General features: G+C 40.1%; 1 protein-coding gene across 5 annotated transcripts in view; it reads right to left on the reverse strand.

The window, feature by feature from the left end:
* Positions 1-24,966, reverse strand: part of slc2a9l2 (solute carrier family 2 member 9, like 2) — a 105,794-nt gene that overhangs the window by 41,620 nt on the left and 39,208 nt on the right. For all 5 annotated transcript variants that reach the window (XM_087179752.1, XM_087179751.1, XM_023427853.2 and 2 more), the window contains 4 exons: positions 19,390-19,577; positions 15,741-15,851; positions 4,795-4,896; positions 4,324-4,399 (listed from right to left, as the gene is read on the reverse strand). In XM_087179752.1, coding sequence (XP_087035878.1) covers positions 4,324-4,399; positions 4,795-4,896; positions 15,741-15,851; positions 19,390-19,577 — 477 coding nt within the window. The remainder of the gene's footprint in view (positions 1-4,323; positions 4,400-4,794; positions 4,897-15,740; positions 15,852-19,389; positions 19,578-24,966) is intronic.

The raw sequence follows: 24,966 nt of genomic DNA on the forward strand, positions 1-24,966 counted from the left end.
GCATGTAAAGAAAGATAATAAGATTATAACACAGATGAACGAATCCCACCTGCTGAGATTGACTCAGCGAGGGAGACTTTTCATCACAACTGGTGGGTGCTGCATGACAAATTATCTTTCATTCTACAGAGGCTCATATTTCAAAGCTAACGCAATTAAGCCGTGTATAATTGGAGTGATGCATGTGCTCATGTGTACTACGATCAGTCACAGAAAAAAGGGAAAATATACTGTACACCTCTGACCCAATCTGCTGTTTGTGTAAATATACTATTTTGTCTGAGAAGAACAGACAGTGTAGATAATATTATGTAGGCACTACATATTATTGGTGTTATACAAACATACTGTAGATTTTAATCAGCCCTGTATTCAGATGTGGCAACTCTGATGCCGTGCAGAGGTGTTGACAGAGGACACGTGTTTTACAGCTGGTGACATCCTGAACACTTTCAAGAGTGTTGAAAACATGGCGTGGAACATGGAGCAGATGCTTTGATTATAAGCAAAGCACCACATGCACACATTTATTTTCAGAATATTAAATATTCCAATGCGGTTTATTTTTGTTTATACTGGACATATATACATACAGAAGATATGTTTTCATAATTCATCAATAATATAATAATATATTCATCTGCATGGTTGTAAAATGCACATCTGGCACAACAGTGTAGTTGTTATTCAATATGGTTAATTCAAAAGTCCAGCTCAGAAGAAGCTCCACATTTCTCTTAATGTCTGTATGTTTCTTCACTGAAAAAAAAAACATATGCCCTCTGGTATCAAAGCTTAACACCAGCTCGTCTTCACTTTTACAGTGACTGAGTCAAATTAATTTAAAACAGGCTTTCAGCCAACCTCAACAACGTCAGTGTCTGCTACAGACCACTTATTGCTGCACAGGGCAAAGACTTGCAGTAAATTACACAAGATTTTAATCTAACCTATTTCATTCTAGCCTGTAATCATCGCAGTAGGTGACAGAGCAACCAGTCACAAAGATCTCCAGTATCTGCCAGATTGTGCTGGAGGAGAAAAAATTAAACACTGGTTGTGCTCATTTAAGGAGAGATGAGAGACACAGTGAAGAAATTAAAACTGATGCCGAGCGGCCATTTGCCCTTTAGACATCCCTGGAAACTGATGAAGACCCACTTAATTATTATAAACAAATAATTTACCTCAGTGTGAAGGACTTCACAGTTCTAAGCCAGAAAAAAGCAAGGCTAGGCTAAAACACATCATAACGCATAGTATACATAATGCATAAAACACAGCGGGAAACTCTGTGTACAGCGGCAAACCAGTCTCTTCAATGCAAATACAGTAGCTACAGTAGAGGACATTTATTTGCCACAGCACAGACTGACACTATATCTATCCATGTGCGCACCATGAAAACATAATCATTAATCCACATTTAGCCAACTGATTTGTTGACAAATTTGGATTTGGCACTAGCAGCTGCTGGTTGTGACCCTCCTCAGGACAGGACCACTGTGATCAGCATTCGACCCCTGATGTGAAGGTGTTGATAATATTCTGCTGACAGTGTGACAAGTTTGACCACTGCACTCCTGCCTATTACAGCCCCATCCAACAGGCAAACACATATTTTGTACCACTTTGGAGAACCGTAGGCTGGATTTGGTTTCACAGAGTTGGTGAAATGCAATGTAACACAAGATCCACACTGATCCAAAATATAGGAGATACCATATGAGAAAACACTATAAACTCACAGAATATCAGGATAAAGACCTATAGAGCACAAAATATAGCAAGATTCGATAATAATTTCATATAAACAAGGAGATTCTTTTAATAGACCACTTTCGAAACAGACAAGCGAGGGGGCACGTCAGGTTTGATTTTGTGATTACAGCTGCCCTACAGTGAGAACCTTCACAGACCACAGGACCAGGGACGCATCCGGCATCAAGACCCAAAGGCAAATAAAATATAGAAAATCCAAAGGCTGACAGGACATCTGCAGCAGGTAGTCAAATTTGCGATATAGGTAACAGAAATTGATGAAGACTGCAGCAACGATGCAACATAGATGATCTGACAAAGAGGAGTGAAATATGCACTCCCTCCATAGTGGAGAGTTAAAGGAGCAGCCGTGTGTCAGGCAGTCAGGTGCTACACATAAAGGCAAAGAAGAAAGAGTCTGAGGCTGTTTGATGGTGCAGGAACAAATTCACATCAGGTTTGGCAAAAAGGTTTCATTGCTCGCTGTAGAGTCTCAAAAGAAAGGAAGCTGCAAAGGAGGGAACAAAGAAAGGAAGAAAAACTTCATAATTTGGTCCTTTGATTATTGACGGTCAGGCTTTTAATGATACACGAGAAGGCATGCAGCAAGGTGTGTAAGGAAATAGGAATATAAAATTCTACTTCTTTGCATAATGAAGTTTATTTCATTATGCCTGATGCCGCTCAAAAATCCTTTCCTCCAGGTGCTGGACTCTCACGTCCCATCCAAGGCTCACCCTGCAGCTTAATGAGGTGAATTGCATCTCAGTTACAAAACAACCCGTGTAGTCCCAAATAATGAGGGGATTTAGTCGAACCAACCTCTGACACACAAACACGCTTTCATCATGCACAACATGTTGACGGCACAGAACCAGAGAGATATTACAATTATACCCTCAATAAAAGTCTCAGCTGTTGACTTTGGCACTTTGTAAGAGATATACACTATGCAAAATAATAGTTATTATTAAAATAATTACTACAATGATTGTAATTGTTTGTTGAGCAGAACAGTAAATTGCAGGTTGCAAACATATTGTGGCTGTCTTCCTTTAACTGAATGTTAGAGCTGACTGACTGATTCCCTTCTCTGAACACCATAATAAAAAACGTGGGATTTGCTGGCAACTGGAAAGTGGAACTGCTTTCTCTGAACATCGTTACAGATCACTTGTTGTTTACAGAGATCTCTATCATGGCATGACTAATCCCACACAATACTGGCAGTGTTTTATCTCTCTACTTATTTGTAGTTAAACACACAGACAGTCACATGTCTCCAGGACGGGCAGGCAGATGAAAATAGGTGCAGGTGAATATATGTTTAACACAATGCATCAGGCTCCGATTTCATATGAAGTGCTACTGCAAACGTACTGCAGCTATGCCCTTTTATTCACCGTATCAAAAACAAGAGTTCGCTTCCACAGAGCCACATAATCTTTGTGTCTTCGTCAAACTTTGAAATATCTGGGCCAATGTATGCATGGCGAAATTGCTTGAGAGGAATCGTGGTCCCTCGTTTATCCGCCAACACGCTCAAAGCACAACTGGGGTCATCCCTCATGTGAATTTTCCTCTCATTCCCTCCCAGTCATTCACCATTCCTAAGCACTGAGGGGCTTTGTTTGATTCAACAGGCCATAAATCATTGCGGTGCAGTGGAAATAAATGAGAAACAATCCGTCCTCCTTCAACGATGGACTGAATGATCAAAAGCTACAGTGGTGTTATAATAGTGTTTATGTGTGTGTGTGTGTGTGTGTGTGTGTGTGTGTGTGTGTGTGTGTGCGTGCGTGTATTTCACCTTTTTGTGTTCCTTTTCTTCTTTAGATTTAAGAACATGATTTTCAGGTTAAGGAAAATTAAATGTACACTCTGTAGTTTTATGTATGCGATCACTGCAGAGGAGAGCGTCAATGTTCCCACACGTTCGCGTGCTCCACTGTTCTCATCCTGATACACTGAGGCACTTTGTTGGATGAACACTCCCCGGAGACATTGTTATGCACAAGAAATGTATATGTGTGATGACAGCCACAGCCTCACCTTGAAAGTCAAAGTCAACCTCCCACCAGGACCCACTGTGCATGCTCACCCTGTCCCCTGTGCTAGGCCATATATATATATATATATATATATATATATATATATATATATATGCTGTATGGCTCCTGTTTAATATGCTAATGTATGATAGCACCTTCCACTGCGATTCTAATTACTGACACATCAGTTGGATGATTATTCCTATTGTTAAAGTACACTGAAAGGCCCCGCAACCCCAGCTCTGTGTCCCTTTGCCAGTTTTAAAAGTGACGACTGGACCACAGTGAGTTCACTCTCATTGATTATTCAACAACTACTTCACTGAACCACAGCCAACTGTGTATTAAGCAATCTGACAAAATCTGAGTATTTACTCAATCTCTTTTAAGTGCAGTTTCAATTGAAGTGGAGCACTGGGGAAGGATTGTGAAACAAAAAAGGAAAAATGAAAGCAGAAGCAGAATTAAAAAGGAGAAAATCAGAGCTAGTAATGTAGGTCAGTGGTTTTACCTGGCCCAGAGCAAAAGGATGCAATCACAGCCAGTATACAGATGTAACTGAGGTAGGGCATCCACGACACACTGTCCTGAGAAGAGAGAGCAGGAGGGAGAGAGATGATATTGCACTCCGTCCTATATTTTATGTTGTTTCTGTTTAAACAGCCCACATCCCCAGACATACAGGTAATCAACATTTTTATACAATATTACATGGTATTTTCCTTTTTTGCATTGTTCTAATAAACACGCATCGATTTTATTGATGTATTGATAACATCTGATGCACAAGATGTCTCATCGTATGTTTTGGAGATGCAATATTCTGTTTTCCAGAGGTGATGTATGGTTATATCATTTCCACAGAGTAGGAATCCTGAAGGTCATTTGCTCACACTCTTATTGGACCGCAGAACTGAGCACCTATATGAACTGCACATGTACACTAGAGAGAGGTCAGTCAAGAGCAGGAGGAGCAGCTTACCTGGAAATTGAGGAACACTGTGAGAAGGCTGAAGAAGAGAGCCATGGCAGAGAAACCAAATATGAGGAGGGGCTTCCTCCCGATTTGTTCTATCACTAAGCCCTAGAAACAAACAAACAAACAGAAAACAGTATTATGTCAAACAGAGGCGTTTCCAGGGGTTTCTGTGCCATTGCGATTATAGACCTATTGATAAGATATTGCTCGTGGCATGGGATGACAATGTCAGTCTGTCGGTCAGCGCAGAGTGACATATCTCAACAACTGCAGTAAAAATTGTGATGCAATTTCTTACAGATTCACCCAGGGCATGAAGCTTATTGACTTTAGTGATCAGGTGACTTTTTTCTTCAACAGATCACTTCTTCAGTCTCACTATGATATTGACATTTTTGTTTTTTAGTGAAATAACTTGACAACCATTAGAGGGGTTTCCATGGAATTTGGTGCAAATACTCATGGTGACTAGAGCATGAATACTAGTCACTCTGTTGATCGCTTTATTTTTCATCTAGCTTCATATCATCATCATTCATATCATCAGCACAAATTTCAATTTGCCCATTACTTTGGTTTATGACATAATACCTGCAAAACTAATGGCATTCCCATCTGCCTTACCTGGTCTTTGGGATTAGAGCTAATTAGCTAATGTTATGAAGCAAACATATTCAATTGTTTTCACAAATCAGATAAAAACATATTAATATGTGATCCATATGTTACCCTCTCTATGAGATGCTGTGCACCTCCTCAGCTTTCTAAATCGTACTGTGTGTGCCATATGGGAACATTACATCACAGTGCATATTTTCTTAACCCTTCAAGCCACCAGTAAATTCTATTTGTGGTGAAGAACACTCTATAAATAATGCATCATATAGTGACATGCACAAAAATTTACTCATGCACAATACTGCAGGTGGCTCATCAATAATTCCACAGGCACTTCTTCTCGCTCTCCACCCAGGTGTTTTCTAGTGGGGTCACTCAGTGCAGGGCAGGGCAGAGGAGAAGGAGACCTGATTCATTCACTGCCACAATCAAGCCCAGATCGAGCCCCAAGCAAAGCTCCAGCTGCAGGCCTTCCTCCATCATGGCCTCAGAGGATTATAGTATTCATGGTACTGCCCCTCAACCCAAACCCTAACCGCCAAACCGGTGGGATTTCATGAGGTTGTGGAAAAGGTTACTGGGGTTTGTACAGTATGTATCCCTGTGCAGAGGGGCTGCTGAGTAGAGCCAGGGTGAAAAACACATTTTGAGGTGCTTTTCTATGTGTATGTATGTGGCTTGTAGGGGAGGTGCTGGTTAACCCCACCACAACCCCAGACACACCGGATCAAGACTTTTCCTCCTGTTCCAAAGGGTGTGTGTGTGTGTGTGTGTGTGTGTGTGTGTGTGTGTGTGTGTGTGTGTGTGTGTGTGTGTGTGTGTATCTCCACACGTCCCACTGGTCCCTGAAAGCACAGGATGTTTCTCTTCCAGCAGACACTACCCACACTGCAGCCACACACACACACACACACACACACACAAAGCCACAGCTCATTACAGTCTGTGAAAGTGTAAGAGGCTGAATATTTATCAGCCTCCGTATGTGTGTGTGCGTGTGTGTGTGCGCGCGCGTGTGTGTATGAGCCTGTGATAAAGCGCAGAGACAGAAGTGTGGTGTTGGTCAACTGTAGGAATGTATATGTTATTGCCAGTCTCCCTGAGATCTGGAGATCTGAGTGTTCACTCCTGTGTACATGAACTCTTTTGCATATCATACATTGGCCCCAACAGACTTGAATGTGTGTTTCAAACCCTGTGTTCACTGTTCATGACAATATCTCCAAATATACTACATCTATGAGATTTGACAGGCAAGTCATGTGCCAACTAAACAATCACCTGTTACAGCACTCAAACCTTCAGCCAATGTCCATGTATCAACAACACTCCCCGTGAGTGAGTCATACCACCTTTTGACATAAAAATCACTTGACGCGTTTCCAGGTCTTGTCCATTTTGTGCTGACAAATGACACGATGAACAGATCAAACTGGATTAAATGACAATGTGAAAATATGCAGCCCAATATCCCACTTCTTGGCAGACTCGATGGAGGTCAGACCGGCTACTTCAGCCCCTCACGGTTGGTGAGACTAAAATGTCTGTCATTATTCATCACATCAAGAAGCAGATGAGCCATTAAAGACAACTGTCCACAGCTTAAGGCACCACTGGCCCTTCACCATCCCTGCTTAAATCCTCGGGAGAGGCTTTGGATCAGGAAATCTGTCACACAGACACACACTGACAATGACACTGTGATTGTTTTCACACTCGTGACGATTGGCACACAAATTACTTTTGTAGGACAAAGACATTAAAGGAGAATACTGATATGCTGAACACTGGTGTTCTGTAGTCGGTAAGCATAGCTGAGGACATTAGAGAAGATATATTGCCTTCCCGCCTCCAGACGAAGTCATTTGCAGATAATCATATTTGTACAGCATGGAAAGACAACTTCCACAGGCTTGAGAATTACTCAGACTAGATAAGTAATCACCGTTAACATGAAACATTCATTTAGATCTGTCAGTTTGAGTATTACTTCCTGTCTATCTATCTATCTATCTATCTATCTATCTATCTATCTATTAATGAAGTAACTGTAGTTGTAACTCTAAATAACACCTGTGTATTTTCATTCTCTTGTATATTATTGTAGTCTGAAATGCATCTTCGCTACCATAAGGTCAGTAGTGCCTGATTATTTGTTTGTGTTTAGACTTTAATTTGCCAAAGGGCTACAGAATGTGACGACACAGGCGCGTGTGCGTGATTTAATAAGTGGTGGCACACAGTCCACAGTTCTTGTGTGTAAGCCAGCCATCTAGTGACAAGTGTGCCGCAGTGAAAAGGCAATGGCCCAGTAGGGCGCAGGAAAAGGGAGCAGGAGGTCAGTGGATAGCATTGTGAATTAAGTAATCATACATTATGCCTGTTTTCTTTTCATTATGTGTTCCATAAAGGAGTTATAATAGTCACGACAGAATCAGAATATACTGAATAAAAAATCTGAATATAAAATAGTGTCAATGGAGGTTAAGAAAGGGTTAAATAAGTCTTTGGTTGATGATTAATGATGCATTCAGATTTAATGAGATGCAGAATTCAACAACAGTGTGAACTCATACAAAGCTAATGGAAAGATATGAACAGATGTGAACAGACGTGAACAGATAAAAAGTCGCTCCAGGCGGTGTGAAATATGGTGTAGAAGCTCACAACAGTAAGAAGTGTATGACTCACCTCAATAATCTACAGTGGGAGAACAAAAGGAGAGAGCAGTCAGTCTAACATGCTTATTGTAAATGAGAAATTTTATCTGTGGCCATCCTCCAACCACAGGTGTCCACATTGCTGAAAAATACAGTATTTCACTGAAAAGACTGAACTGACTCATCCATCCATCCCATATATTTCCTATAAACACTTATTTCTGTTCAGTGTCACTGCAGCTTATCCCAGCATGCATTGTTGGAGCGATAGGAGCAGGTTGTCGATGTGTCACACACATACTTCGGTCAAACACATTTAGTGCTTCCCTGACCTTCATGTACTTTGGACTGTGGAGAGGGAAAACGAGGAGGACACAAACTCTGCATCGCACAAAGACCCTGTAAGCCGTGTCAGGTTTGAAGCCAGGCACTTGTGTTGAGGGTGGGAGGAAGTTAAGACATTTCCCATCTCATATTTATGTTTTTCTTTAGCTACCCTCACCTTTCTCTTTCTAGCACTATAATTACAAATATGTCCTATTGTAACTTAGAACACACACTGCATCGTGAATTATCTGACAAAGAGAATAAAAAAAAAAAAATGAGGCAGCTAACGCAAAGCTTTAATTAAAGGGGTGGGGTATCTAACTTCACCAAACACACAGCTGGCTGACAGTTGTTTTGCTTTTTTTGTATACAGTTAGCTAATCAGCTCTACAAAGAGACAGACTACCGTCTACTTCTTACACAGATGTTTTTCAAGCAATAGGATATGTGCACTGTGAGTGGGAACACAGAAAACATAAAATTAGAAATTTTCCGGACTACTTTTTTGCCTATATAATTCAGGAGGGGGTTTTAAAATCAAATTTCAAAGATTTATCACCCTATATTCATGGTTTACTTGAACTTCCCTAAATCCACAGGATACGGTGACCAATGCCACTTGTGCCACAGCTGGCAGGTGGACTCTGGAGGAATCAGTAAATGTTGTGGGCCTGGCTTCTATCGAGACCAATAATTATACAGTGGTTTTCCTTCCCTTAAAAATCTGTGCACTCCATATCATAGTGTCCTGATAAAGAAAAGAGGAGCCACAGTTTTATCATCCAAGTGCACTGAAAGAAACTGATGTCCTTGTACCAGAGGTGCAAAACTGCCACAAGCAACTTTAACATTGCACTAATAAGCTTGTGAAAACAGAGGGTGTTAGATTTGCCTGGGACAAGAAAATATTTGATGTTCTGGTCCAAGGACAACCATTGCCTGTATTTAGAGTTCAATGATGTTACATTAATGAATTCAAGCATAAGCGTTTGACCAATTATCAAATAAACCATTTATTTCAAAAGACCTGTTAAGGGCATTTTCTTCATATTGTGGCCCGTTAATGTCATTCACATATATTGTTTAATGTTTTCATTGATCATGGTGCATAGTGACAGACCTGATGGCATCACTGACACGTGTGTTGAATAGAAGATGTGCACTTTCATCCTTTTTTGCTATGCAAAGAAAGGGGAAATCTAATTCACATAGCAGTTACACTGTGCTGGTTTTTGACCTGCCACACAGTCCCTGCTTCACCTCTAACACCACATAAGCGCATTCAATTTCATGGTAAGTTACTATAATGCAGATTACATTCATATTGGTACCAACAATCAAAACAATCTCATGAGGGGTGTCTACGCACGTTCGCAAACAATTTGTTCAAAAGAATGAATCTTTTGAGTGAACAAACTGAACTGTATCAGTTCCTGAAACGATCCATTCATCTCTCAGTTCAGTTGAGTGAACGTGCAGGGATACAATCACTCACTGAGTGAATGATTCAAGTCACTGATTCGTTCGGAGGGATACACTCACTCACTCTTTCACATCAAGGAAATGGTGCATGTTCAGCAATTCCGACGCTGAACGTACGACACAGTGAACACGAGCCCTGAGTGACAGTCAGAGGCTCAAACTGTAGGAATCAGACCCAGCAAGTTAGTAAGAGTAATGCAGAACCTTCCAAGACTTAAAAGTCATTAAAAACCAGTGATATCCAACAAGGAATCTTTTAAAATATCAAGAATTATAAACAGAGTTTGTTGAAGCAACAGTGCAGGGAGTGGGACGATGCAGTTGGAGCTCAGGTCAAGTGTTGAACGATTCGGTGAACAAATCTTTTTAATGAACTGATTCTAGTGATCCGGGACACTGAAAAGAACTGCTTTGCACATTACTATAGGCGGGCTGAAAATCCAGCTCCATAGCATGCAAGCATTGAATCTGAGCACCATGTAACACCAAGATGGTCAAGAGTGGTGGGGCAGTGGGAAATCAGCTACACAAATCACCTGTACAGCATGCTATAGCTTGATACCAAGCTATGATTGGTAATATGTTCACTTCCACTACTGAATGGACATAGCCAAATAATTAATACTATCACTTTAAAAACTCTATCTCTGTCAAACAATGGTCCAAACAATGCCTTACTTCCAAATGATTGAATATAATATATCACATCACACTCTCATCATCACACAGGAATCCATAAGTGACAGCCTTCTTCCTCTGTTTTGTCTGCAATCACAGAGCAAATCTTAATTTCCCTGTAGAGCAATATGAGGAAAGGTGGTGTCTTCTGAGTGCAGCTGATTCCTGGATACTCCCAAAACTCATTAACACCAAACTGCAGAATATTTCCTTACAGATTTTCATGTGTGTGTTTACAGGGAGGTGACCCTGCATACTGAGCTTTCTGTGACAGCTATTTCTTCTCCTCCTTAAATCTGGAATATGTAAAATCCCTGCAAAACATGTCAAATTATTTTTTGTGTGTCAGAAAGGCATTGCTAATGTAGTCACTTTCCATATTAGGAAGCACACATCACAGGATTTAGGGATTAAAACTCACCTTTGAAATGTTTGTCACTTATGTAAAAAAAAAAAAAAAAAAGTTTTAACATAAATATTTGAAGCTCCTGAAGCCACACATCAAATTAAGCTTCCTCATCGGATGTCAAAGTGTCCCTGATTGTGAACATGAGGCTCATAAATGGTATATGTTATGACATGTGTTAATGAAATATAAACACAGGTCTGCAAAAATCTTGAGGTTGCTCTCAAAAAGAGAGATGTCAAATGTTCAGTTTTTTCCCAATGGAAATTCTCTCGTGTGTGTGTTTGCTTTTTCCTGGCAGTGGCTGAGATATTGTTACAATGCAAACCATGTACAAGTTATGGTCATAACATTGTGTTTGCTAGATAAAAAACAGAACATCACCATGAACAAAAAAATAAAGTTGGTCATAAACTATGTGGCATCTGACGTACTAAAAATTAACAGTACTTTGTTTGATTGAAAAAGTTCTAGAATCAGTGAATATGAGAGTTTAATTTTGATAATTTCTGTCTTTGTGGTGTATGTCAGTCAAACAGCAAGTAGCTCATTATTATCAGAATATGAGAAGGTTGTTGAATTGACTGTGGCTGAAGAGGAGATACTGTGGGGCTGCAGGGAAAACTCATATCTGAAGGCTACATGCTGGTGTTTGAAGTGAGTCACCTGCAGATAAGTCACTCTGTGCGGTCTTCTACCTGCCGCAGATCAAAGTACAGGGAAACACAGGAGTGGATTTTCACTCCTGTCCCATCCCACTCCCACAAAAATACTTCTGCCCCATCCCAATAACATGACAGAATTAAAAAGAAAATCTCGTCCATGCCACTCTCGACTCTTACGAATCATTTAAAACTTTTTAGACTTGTCTAAAAGCTCTGTCAGTGTGATACATGGATCATTGTTCTTTACTCTGCTTCGTTCTATGTTGTCTTCCCCCAGTCGATTATGACTCCATTGTTGGCAATGGCATTTTTGTGGTGGCTGCACCATGCATTGTCAATCCCCACACGTCGTGCACTGGTCATGTGGCTGCCTGAAGCCAACCAGCAACCAGCCACCAGAGCAGACAGGAGAGAATGAAAAAAGAAAAAAAAGACAAAAAAACGAGGCCGGTCGAGGCAGATGGCCGCCCTCCCTGAGTCCGGTTCTGCTCGAGGTTTCTGCCTCTTAAAAGGAAGTTTATCCTTGCAACTGTCAACTAGCGCTTGCTCATGATGGGAATTGTTGGGTCTCTGTAAATAATATTATAAAGAGAAGGTCTACACCTGCTCTATTTGGAAAGCACCTTGAGATAACCTGTGTTGTGAATTTGCGATATACTAAAATTGACTTGACTCTTCTTGATGACTGAAATTATGTTGAAAATAAAGAAAATAGCTTTTGCCCGCTCCTGGTTTTTCCTATCCGGTTCTAGTCATGTGGTGAGTAGTGAAACTGACTCTCATTTCATCCCATCCCAGCTTAACACCCTCCGTTTTCACCAGCAGGATTTCCACAAGATTCCCGTGGGAATCTCAAAAAGATGTCAGCCTCCAGATCAAAGACTTAAATGTGCTCATGCTGAGAAGAATCACAAAAATAGATAGCAGCCACAAACAGGGCTTTAGCCCACTAATTAAATTAGGAGGGAGGTGGCTGTGTTCCTCACTGCATTTTGTAATGTGTTCTTGTTGGAAAAGTAACGCTTGGTGCACAGAAACTCTGCCTGACACATGGATGTGTTATTAAACTGGTAAATTATTGGCCCTTGTGGAGAATGTACTCAATAAAACTGCCTTAAGTTTATTTCTGTTTGGTGTACCACTATATCTCAAGAACACAGGATTAGGGAAATTAGATCCACAACAAATTAAAAAGTGACAGATTCTTTTTAGATGTATTTTGGAACACGATGAGAGAACAGCATAAATCTATTGTGTTGTTCTTTGTAATTAGCTGCAAGTTTGAATTAAAGAGTCATGCAGAGGTGGAAGGGATATGAAAATGCCAAAAGGCAAGTCTCCAAAATACTGAAATCTATAACTAGCAGCTGAAGTTAAAGCTGCTCTACTTGATATGTTTAGATAAACAATTGGTCATATGACTATGTGTTATATGAAATGGGTCCCTCATAGTGAAAAATCAAGACAGAATTATCACCTTACACCTCTTCTTCAGCTCTATGGAGCTTTATTGCATCTTTCAGCTCATTGTTTTGGTTTTACGACCCACAGCCATTTTGGTTCTTTGTCGCTGCTCTCATCAGCATTGGTTTCAGAAGCAAGAAGCTGATTTCAGCCAGAAAGCTCACTCACTAAATTCATGCTGCCCAGCCACAAACAGCAGAAAGACAAAGTTAGTGACTGGCTGGTGAACACATTTAGCAGCTTAAGAGTCTATATGAATATTTTTTCTTAGAAGTTGGTGGACACCTAAACTAAAGATGAGAGAATATTGTACTTTGATTGGTCAGGTTGCCTGAAACATCAGTGTTAAAGCTGCTCTGTGTCAGTTGGATGTGTAAATATGTAATTGTTTGCTAAAATGTTAGCCAGATCAATGTCATTAAGGGGTAATAAGTGAATTTTGCGTTTACAGTTCGATACCCTGACCACAAATGGCCAAAAAATCTATTTATTCAGCTTTTTTTCAAAAAGGGAATACCAGCAAGTTACCTTAAAGTTGAATTTATTATCTATAAAAAAAAATGGAACAGCTACAGTTTTTTTCTTGTGGTCTGTCATATAGGTATGGCACAAGAACTGTTGGCTACTAGCACATCAGCTAAAGTGAGACGCAGCTTCACAACTAATTCCTGAATTTAAAGAGAGTCATGGTAACTAACAAGTCCACAGGAAATTAAAAAGATCTTTGAATCCTATTAGACTAGAATGTTTTTCCCTGAATTTACTTCAAATAAAGGGCTAATAACATTTTTTTTAGACAGCTTAAATGTGTCCTGTTTTGAATCAGATGAAATTGCTGAACTAAATCAATGACAGATCTAAAGAGATTCACGTGGCAATTACCTCTATCCAGGGTGGCAAGACTACAGGACAGCATTCTCCAATTCTCTTATGAATTTTTTCAGGGGGCTGATGAGGGGTACCCTGCCCATTTTTCCTTCATAAGCAACTATTACACTTTTGCTCAAGAAGGACAGAGACTCTGCTGATTATGGAGCCTATCAGCTAATATCACTTCTTATTGTAGATGCAAAAATAATTCACAAAAAAATGCAGACTTTCTATGCCTTTTATTATTTCTAAAGACCAAACTGGTTTTTATAAAAGCACATTACTCATTTTCCAACATTCACAGGCTCCTCAATGCAACTCACACTCTACACTGGTCCCTGAGGCAGTCATCTCATTAGACACCGAGAGGTCCTTTGACCAAACTGAGTGGGAGTATTTCTTTGAGCTCCTTCAAAAAATTGGGTCTCGTGATAAATCTGGCTCCTGGATGATCTCTGCGATGACTCTTATACTCATCTCTGTAAGTGTGTGTTAGGACCAACTCATTATGTACACCATTTTTTTCATGAACAAGGGGCGACCATTGCCATCCGTATTCTTTGCAGTTGCAATAGAACCACCGTCCATTGCATTGCATTACATGTCCACTTTTATAGGGCATATGGTGAGGTGGGATTAAACGTCAGGTGTTACTGTACACAGATGACCTTATGTTATATGTGAATGACCCAGTGGCAACCTTTCCTACGATTAAATCTAAATCAAGTGGAATTTAGTTTATTCTCACGATACTGATTAAGCTTTCAAAAGAATGAGCTGTACCCAATAAACAATTTGGTGTGTCAAATTCAACAGACTTCTGTATCTTTTCATTTAGCCAGTTCAGGTTTCAGGTACCTTGGTGTCAATACAACACATAGTCTCTACATCCAGCAGAACTTGCTGCGGAATCTCCGATCTCACCATCTCAGTCTGCCTGGTTAAGGGTTTGATGTTTTTCTTTCTCACATTTTAACAATCTGTGTTTTAACAATCTATGTCAAAGCTGCAATTAACCATAATCTCACAGAAGAGAAACTGTGATGGAAATCAAAATAAATACACCTCAACATCATACCCGTGCTTCATCACTGATTGTGTGCAAGTTAGGTGTGACTAACTGACAATTCAGAAGAGGAAAATGCGCAAGGTAAGATATCTGCAGACTGCAACAGGAGTCATCTCTTGGGTACATGTTGCTGCTCAGCATCAGGATATACAGTATATGTCAGAAAAATGGCTTCTTTAATAGATGTACGTTTTGCATGTTTTATATTTCTATAAGTGTGTTGTGTTGAGTGATCAGTGCACGTCAATCATCACATAATGCTCAGGTGTAAATACTACAGTGTCTGCCTAACAAGCTGCCAACAGAGATACTTCCACTAGCTAATTACTTCACTGGTGGTGCAAAGAGCTCTCTGCTCAGTCATTTAGTGACAGGTCAGCTGCCAGAGCAGAGAAGGACTCCTGCTGTTTGAGCAGCTTTCATTTGCAAGGTTCCTTGACATCAACCAACAGGTTTACAGCTGAAGTAAAATGTCTTTTTTTGCAAAGGTCAGATCTTAGCTTTTTCAACTGGTCCATTTGTGATAATTTTTGGAGACTAAACTTTAACAACAACATTACAGATTTTTGTATTTGAAGATAGATGAGGGTTTTAATGACCAAAATTTAAAGAGGTTTACCTTTTTTTTTTGTTTTACCTCTGAGGTAAAACAAAATCTATCTTGTGCCGAAATCTGACATGTTTGGTTGATTTAAAGTAGCGATACTTACTGAGATAATGGCAGCCAATGTCTCTATAGCCCCGGTGCTCAGTGTGATGTAGGGGAGGACGTTCTCGGCAAAGCCTGCTTCCCGAAGGATCCCGTTGGTGTAATACCAGATCTGCGAGAAAATAGACCAAATTTCACTCGTCTTTTATCTGTTTTACACATAAATCTGCATGAACAACATACAATTTTATACACCCTATGTTTCATTACAGACATTCAGGCCATCTTGCTGGCTTTAAAGCTTGTAGGCATTTAAAATAATTTCATAAAATGTATGTTGAACTACAAACTACCTAAACCTAAACTTTAATAATGTTTTACAATCAGTTAAGAAGGATTTTGAAAGATGGAATACGCTCCTTCTGTCCTTGGCAGGTCGGGTCAACTTGAATAACTCTGTGTACATTTTTCAATGTACAGTATCATGATTCTGATTAAGACATTTTTTTCCTCATCACAACATTTATCTGGAACGATAAGCCACTAACAATCCACAAAACTTTCTCACAAAGATCAAGACAAAGGGGAGTGATGGCTCTGCCCTTTGAATCTCAAACGAGGAGAGCCAACCATGGGTCAATATTGAGGCTTCACTCACTAAAAGTTCCTCTCCATCTGCTCTCCTCACATCATCCTTGGCCTTGCCTTTATCCCTCCAAGGGAAAAATATATTCTCCTATTTAATTCTTAAAAAATGTGAGCATGTAGCTATGTCTCTTTTTTCTCCTTTAGATAAGAGCCAGCTATTACCTACCACAACAAAAACTGTGGAAGGCTAAAGGCATTGAGACGTCAATACTGACTGTGTCTTTGCCTCATTTGCTCGTCTGCAAGAAAGACATAATCTTTCCAATCCTCAATTTTACTGTTTACTTTCAAATTAGGGATTTTATCAGGTCTAGTTTACCGCAGTTTCCTTCTTTACTGAGCAATACAACCTTGGATGATAACCTCACTATATATCCCTATGATAATGGTGTTTTCACCGGCTTATATAAATGAATAAGAATCAGAAACCTCTATAGAAGTAATCAAAGATCTGTGGGAGGTGGAGATCCAAGTTAAGATAGACGAGAAAACACCAAAATCAATTCTAACTTCAGATTGTGTGAGATACAGGTTTCTACAGTTTAAACTCCTTCACCTCTCTGAAGAGAAATTTTCTAAGATGGATCCTGGGGTGAGTCCCCTATGGGCAAGAGGCTGAATCCAGACTGGGTCTCTTATTAACTCCTTTTGTCCTGTTCTTCACTTAACAAGTACTGGAAAGGTATTTTTAAATCTCTCTGAGAGGTCTCTGGACAACCTTTGAACCACTCCTCCTTTACTGTCTCTAGTCCTTTGACGTATGCAGTGAAATGCTGCACATGTTTTATCAGTAAGTGGTGGCCAGTGTAGTCTTTTATGCTGCAGTCTGCTGGGGCAGCAGCATGTCTGACAGGAACACAAAGAAACTGGACAAGCTGGTAAAAAAGGCTGGGTCTGTGCTTCGCAGGAGTCTGGACTCACTCAGGATTGTTCTGGAGAGACACATGCAATGTAAGATGGAGGCCATCTTGGACAATACCAACTAACCTCTCCACAAAATTCTGGCAGGAAGAGAAGCAGCTATAGCTGCAGCAAACGTCTCTTGACACTGTGCTGCAGAACACAGATGTTCAGGAGATCCTTTGTTCCCATTGCCATCAGGCTATACAACACCTCAGTCAAAGGAAGTGGACCAATCTAATTATTATTGTTTATTTATTATTAACTATTAATTTTATATCAACAATGAGCTAATGGACACATGAATTATTTGAAAGTATCTATCTATCGATCTACTGCACTGCTTGGTGTAGTGAGTGATGAAGAGAACCTTCCCAATCATAGACAAGATGCTGTAGTATTTGCTGCTTATACAACCAGATGGTTGATTCTTTTAATAAAGTTTTTAAAACCTGGCAGCCGTTCATCTGTTATGGTAATAATATCAAGTGAAGTGACATTCCTTGACAAACTGTGTGGGCACAACACATGCTGAACGTATGCCACTCACTGGCTAGCTGTCTTCCCTGAACTGTTTTCTTCCATCGTATCACCTCATGTAGGGGTATTTTTGGCACCTATAGGTCCAGAGACAGACATTTCAGTCATTACCCACTGCAACACAGCGGGTGGAGGATGGTTAAACATCTCGTTCTGTCTACAAAGTGCGCAGGACATAGTGACTCACAGTGACTTTTCATGCCCACAGGTTCTCATACACAGTAATTTTGAGCATGACCCTAAGAAGAAAAGATATATTTATAACAAAAAAGCAGATGGAAACATATTCACTTGTGCAGAATACAATTTAAAACTTTGCAAATAAAAGAGACGTTACTTCTAAGTAACTACAAATATGGGGGTCACACCTGTGGATGCCCAGGCCCCCAGGGACACTGTTTGCAATTTGCCGCCACACCTGGTCCACTGGCAAGCAGGGCTGTGATAATATTTTTTTTTGTTTTTTTTGTCACCATCAGGACTGCGATAGGACAGCACACCCCAGCGGTTAAGCAGTTAACCGCCCGCCCTGTATTATGTGGCCAGCAGCCCCACAAACAGTAGTTTATGATTGTTAAAGAAATGTTGGAAATGCTTTTGTTTACACTAAAATATCTAGAAATATCGACAGACTTACAGTATCTTAATGCACAGAGGAAGTAGGAGTCATGTGTCATTATGACTAAGGCTACATGAAGCTGCAGTTGTGTCTCAACAAAAGCCTTATGATGGTTGATTGATACAAAGCTTTATATGCGACACCGTAACAATAAGTGTTATGTTTGACTTAACCAAAATTGCAGCTCTAATGAGGGGTTGACCGGGCTAAACATTAAAGCTGCATGTAAGAAAATGTATGTGAACAATTGCTCAAATAATCATGTGTGATGTGAAAGGAGTCACCCATTGTGAGCATTTTCCAGCTTATTGATAAGGCGCTGATAAACACGCTGTTCACCACTTGCCCTGCATTAAATGCCAGACAGATGGATAGTCGGCAATATTGCTCTCAGGAGTTTGTGAAGACCAAAACAGAGCTCAAAGAAGAATGAATATTGGACTTGTATTTGTCAACTCCAGATAAATGCTAAAGTTGCTCCTTCTGGATGTATAAACACGCATTCACCTTAAATACTCTATAAGGTAACAACATGCCAGTTCTGTGTTTTCAACTTGGTTTGCTTTCCCCATGTGTCCAAAAACATCAAATAATGCCGCTTCAAGTATATTGCACTGATCCCCTAATTAAGATAGCACTTCCTAACATCAGGGAAACAATGAACTGGGCATGTTCTGCATGGTTTGGTAAGAAGGCAAAAGAACTACTCTTTGAGTCTCTCGAGTAGAAGAGGAAACACTTTTCACCTTCCTGTCACTGCACTGTCCACCAAGGCCCAAAACTAATTGAGGTGTAACTGCAGGTGTGACAGAGCATCTTCACCTTCATCTTCTCTAGCTGATACAGACAATGTTTGCACTAGAAATGGTGTTAAAAAAAAAACTTTTAAAATCCAATAATCCCCCCCCCCCCTTTTTTTTTTAATCAAGTGTACTGTAAGATAAAATAAGGAACAGGATTCCAGTGAAAATCAGACAAAAGTGAAATATGAGCTGTAGCTTACAGCGTTGAGGCCACAGAGCTGATAGCACGCCATGGTGACGATGATGGTGATGAGCTGCCAACGAACAGCCGGGCTCTTCAGCAGCTGTAACACGGAGACGGTGTGCAGGTTGTCCTGAGCTCGAGCCTCTGCGTGGACTTCTTCCAGCTCCTCAGACACATCCGTCTTCCCCAAAAACCTCTGGAAGGCTGACACACAAACACACACACACAAACACTGGGTTGAAAATATTTACAACAATTATGCTGAAATCAGAGGACTTGAGGATTCATTTCAATGCAAACGGAGAAACCTACGCACAACTGGATCAACTTGTTACACCCACTTAGACAGATGTGAACTGAAACAATAATTCAGGCCATCCTCCTCATCCAAACCATCAGAGTACTAATTTTTAGGCAAACCCTATTTGTTGATGTAATTTGATGTGACTTGGCCGCTGTGTTCACCTGGGAGGAAAGTTATCCAGATTACAAAATACAAAAAAATTGTGCCTGACTAACAAATATAAGAAAAAATATGTTTTATTATAAATATGTTTTAAAGCATTTTAGCAATTGCATGTTATTAGAGGAGAAAGTGGAGGTTACATGTGCACTATACAGTCATAGGACAAACCCCATGCAGGCTAAAATTATATTATGTTCATAAGTTAATAAAACATTAGGTGAAGGGCACTAGTTTTCCAGTGCTTGCTCGCTCGCTCGCTTGCTCTCTCGCTCTCTCTCTCTCTTTTTCTCTCTCAAAAAATCTGCTTTCTGGTTACATGTATTCACTCCGCTTATCAACTATGGATGATTATTGTTATTGATGGCCATTATCAAAAGCAAACTGAGTATAGAAAGATAGTACTGCCAGTAGCAGCGACGCAGCAGCAACACTGTGGGGACACACTGCGAGCCGCAGCAGTTCAGTGAGGTAGCCGTCATACACAGGTGAGGTGATGCAAGAGGTCAATCAACTAGTTCCCGCTTGTTTTATAATCCCTGGTCACAGTGCATGACAAAACGCCCCTCAGGCCACTAGGAAATTGTTGGACCTGTTTAAATGTAGATCTTTCTTAAACAGAACATTAGAGAGTAAAATATCGGCTGCGTTTAATCTCACCTTTTATGTTCTCGTTATTTAAAAAAAATAGCTCTGTTACAAGTTAAAGGTTATTAACTAGTAAAACTGCTAATTAGCAGCATTTTGATGACGTTTTGAATTATTGAAAGACAAACTGGCTTTAAAAATGTTCACTGTGGACAGAAATGCATTCCACACATCTGTTAGCCCTCAAGAACACACGCAATGTGTGTTGATGAGAACAACGTATGTAACTGTGTTTGTTGACAAGACAATTCCACAGGGTACCTTTGAACTGTAGTCTAAATGATCTGTGGCATAGCCTGAGGCTACATTCTGGTCCTGTCATGTTCTCACTGTAAATGGTTCCTCTGGGATACACAATTCATCAACACATTATTACTCGCCCTCTGTGTCTGACAACCACTGTCACTTGAGGATGTGAAATGTTCTATAACACTGTTGCCCCTTCAGCTTAATGCAGATAAACCTTGAACCATTGTGTTGGTCACAAACACAAATAAATTACAGGAATCCATAGCATCCATTTTTAGGTCATTCACTTTAAACAGTAGATAAATAGTCAGATAGACAGACCTTGTCAATTGACTAATGTTGTATTCTTCTCTCAGTCACAAGGCCCGACAAAACTTTAAATCAGAAATGCACACACAGTTTAGTTTTGTGTGCACAGCTAACTAGGCTTTTAGCTGTTATCTGCCCACTGGCCAGCTGAACAATGTTTGAACTTGGACCAATTGAATGTGATGTACCTGAGGGAATAAGTGGGTGTTAAGACATTTCTTTCCTCACTTTAATCCTTTCTCCTGTAAAGTTGAATCCCTGGTGTTATGGGAAGTCGAGGTGGGTACAGGTTAAGGACACGACCCAGAAAAGCAAATCTCTTCACACCGACAGGGACTGCTGAAAACAGGTCATTATGTGGGAGTTGGATGGCACACACTGTGGACTGTTACCATACAGGAGACAGACAGAACTGCCAAATTAAAGCCTGGTCCATGGTCTCTAGGGCTGCATGGTGCAACATTTGTAAGGCATGAAGACTGTGTGTGTGCGTGTGTGTGCGTGTGTGTGCGTGCGTGTGTGTGTGTGTGTGTGTACATGTGTGTGTACATGTGTTTGGTGTGTGGGTACAAACACAGCTGTTTAAGCTGTGAACAGGATTTGAATGGTGTCTGTACTAAAATCTAATTAAAAATAAAAATTCTCATTAATTGATAATTACGCACTGTATTCGGAAGCAAATAGCTAAAACTAAAGAGCGGCATACAGAGCCTGGACGGTGACGGTGAAAAGTGTGTCCTCCTGACCCACTGTCCACTCAGAAGCTTCTGACCGCACACTTACAGCAGCGGCTTCCCCGAGTTCACCTGGGACTCTCAAACTGGGCTAGGTTAACGTTAACTTTTAGCTAATGTTATCTTGGTTTGGCAGACGTCTGCTTGAACAAGTGCTAATCTTAGCTATGTGTTAGCTAGCTAGCTGACCCATGTAATGTGACCAATTCACAGTTACCATTTACCACACAAATACACACAAATGGCTCGGTTAACCAGATGTGCATTTGCAAAAACATCCACTTAGTTTTCGTCCCTAAAGTCTTTTATATAATATTATAATTATGTTTTCATTAGTGGATAATCACTTGAAACTAAGAATCATTGTGTTGTCATTAGCTTAGAATGAGCCTTTCATATCTACATAGGGAGGTGGTCATTTTCAACGGCAGCCGCCATGTTGCACCGCCATGTTTCTACTGTAGCCCAGAGCGGACAAACCAAAAACTGGTTCTAAGAGAAGGCGTTTTGCATTTTTACATTACCTGAAGGCCACCATAGGGTTCACCTTAATGTTTGGTTTAGTTTTATAATTTCCTAAATTTATATTTATTTTATTTACAAGCATCAAGCAACAATGAAAATGGCACAAAAAAATCATAATACAATGGACAGGAGAGAGAAAACACCCCTTTCGCTAGAGTGATCTTCTGTAATCTGAAAAAGTTACCCCCCACCAATCAGCGACATCTTACCTCTAGGTAATTAGTACATAGATTAGTAGATGTAAATGACTATTCTTTTTCCTCTCCCTGCAGAAAATATGGAAACCAGCTTTAATCCAGACTCATACTGGGGCTGTCAATGCCACTGGTGTGACATGATATCGATGTGTGTAAGAATATGGGCTGTGGAACAGCGACATTGTCCCCACGGAGGAAACCTATTTTATTTTCCCTGCAGGAGAACTGTGAGACTCCTTTCCATGTCGCTGTGGTAGCCTAAGCCCTCGCAGTGCCACAAGGTGCAGAGATGTGGCGGAACAAAGAACCTTTAAAGGACCATACAGCCTGACTGTCGCACTGACAGAAGCTCTGAAAGTGACTGGCTAGACACTTAATGTGGAGGCATTTTTGCTTTAATTTACAGGATAATGGTGGTGTCTTTAGACCAAAACCATCAATTTCCATATCATGCCTGTGGCACTCAGCTACAGACCCACTAGTTCCCAATGAAGATATAAATGTACATCTTTTATCACAAATGTATATTTTCATTTTTGAAAAAAAGGTTAGTCATTTCCAGCAATTTTCTGTATCAGCTTGGCAGTGTCGCTTTTAGTAAATGTTACCCATGCAAGATTAAATAGTGCATTTGTTGGGGAAAATTTTCACTTGGGGATTGATACACATTTTGGGGCTCTGAATGGTGCGTTTGATTGAATCAAAACAAACAGCAGTGCCCATGTTCATTGCAAAATTGGTTGTTGGTTTTTGTCTTTTCATGGGATTTGTCAGCAATAACAAAAATATAGAATATCTCCAGCCTATTTCGTTTAGCTTGGCTGAAATGCTAATGTCCAGAGCAACAAACATGTAGAAAGGATAACATAGAGCAATGGTAGGGTAATTTGATGGGGCGAAAATGGGAGTGATTGCAAAATAAATGAGAAAGAAAAAAGAAAAAGAACATTTATTCATAGGGAGTTTGAAACCGTACAGAAACTGCCAGCCAAAAAAGTAATAAAACTTGTGGATTCAATCCCACGCCTTACTCTAAGTCAGAGACCAGTAACCTTGATACCCTGCCTACCTACAAATATAGAGAGAAGAGAAAAACAAAAGAAGCGAGCACACAGTGTAATGCACGATGACTTATGATTGGATTAGTGTGCTGAGAAGATGAGACTTCACGTCATATTTTTTTAGTTTATAGTTCTAGTCGTGGCATGGTTAAAAGTAAATGTCTGCTTTGTAGTCATTGGTAAGCTCAGAACTAAAAAGGGAGATAAACTCAGAAATCCTGAATATTGTGGAGGCAACACTAAAATTAAGAGCAGTTTTGCAATCACACTGACAGCCTTTAGAACACAAACTCGTTTCATCCTCAACCTCTGTAACCTTTAAATGGAGGGCAGGACTGCTGCAGATATTCGACATGACATGAGACAAGATGGGGTGCAAGGGAACATGCTGTTCCCGTCTGACACTATATGATGATAATTGGACACTGCAGTGCCACCCCTCAAGATTTGTGTGTTGACAACAATTTCCCCCACTGCAGTGCTGTAACACAAGCCAGCAACATGGATCTGCAGCGCTGGTCAGACTCGTGCCAGCAAAATGTCATCAGGAAAATGTGAGGGGAGTTTAGGCGGGATGTCCTTCAACCAACCTCTCATCTCAATCTCAGGGAGCTATTCACACGGCCAGTCATTGTGACCACTTGTCTAATGCTGGCATGAAGCTCCAGACACGTTTTTCCAACCCTATATTACCACAACACAGCAGCTTCCATTAACTAGAATCAAAATTCAGCATAACCTTTAAAGATACCGTAATATGTCTCTTATTATCGTTTTGTGCCAGTTAAAAAGAAAGAGAAGAAAAAACACATTTTCTTGAATCTACTTTGCTGAACAGACTCAAGGTTGGAATTATTTATTTGGTGAGAGCAGAACAAAGACAGATGGCAAAAAGAGAAAGTGAGCTAAAAATAAGTGTTCCATCAAGAGAAGTACAAATACCGTCCTTGAATTCCAACAGCTCTAACAATAAAGTTTGACGACTAACAGCCATGAATAAAATTAGAATTATAGTTTCCAAAGAGACACTATAACAGACATTCATCATAAAAAAAGAAATAAAGAAAAAGAAAAGTCTGCAACACTTTCATAATATCCAAAACTGAACTGTGTGTCTGAAGATAGGAAAAGAGTAATCATCCAATAAAAATGCTTGTTTGTTCAAAATCACAGTAACATGACTTTAGTTGTCAAGCATCTCATCATCAGTCCATCTAGGACTCCAACAATAGGACTTTGGAGTTTGAATTGGAAGACTTATAATGTCTAAAACAAGGAGTAAGATTACTTAAATGGGAAAAAAAAGCATTAAAAAAGCCGAATTAAACTTTGCCAAGACTTCAGAAACATCTGGCTGTGGTGATTGGGCTGGCTAGGTTACACTAGTTTAGTGTGGATAATAAGGCC

Source organism: Seriola lalandi, unplaced genomic scaffold, assembly GCF_002814215.2.
Source record: "Seriola lalandi dorsalis isolate HSWRI2012SDOR001 ecotype SW California unplaced genomic scaffold, Sedor1 jcf7180002054864, whole genome shotgun sequence".
Taxonomy (NCBI): Eukaryota; Metazoa; Chordata; class Actinopteri; order Carangiformes; family Carangidae; genus Seriola; species Seriola lalandi.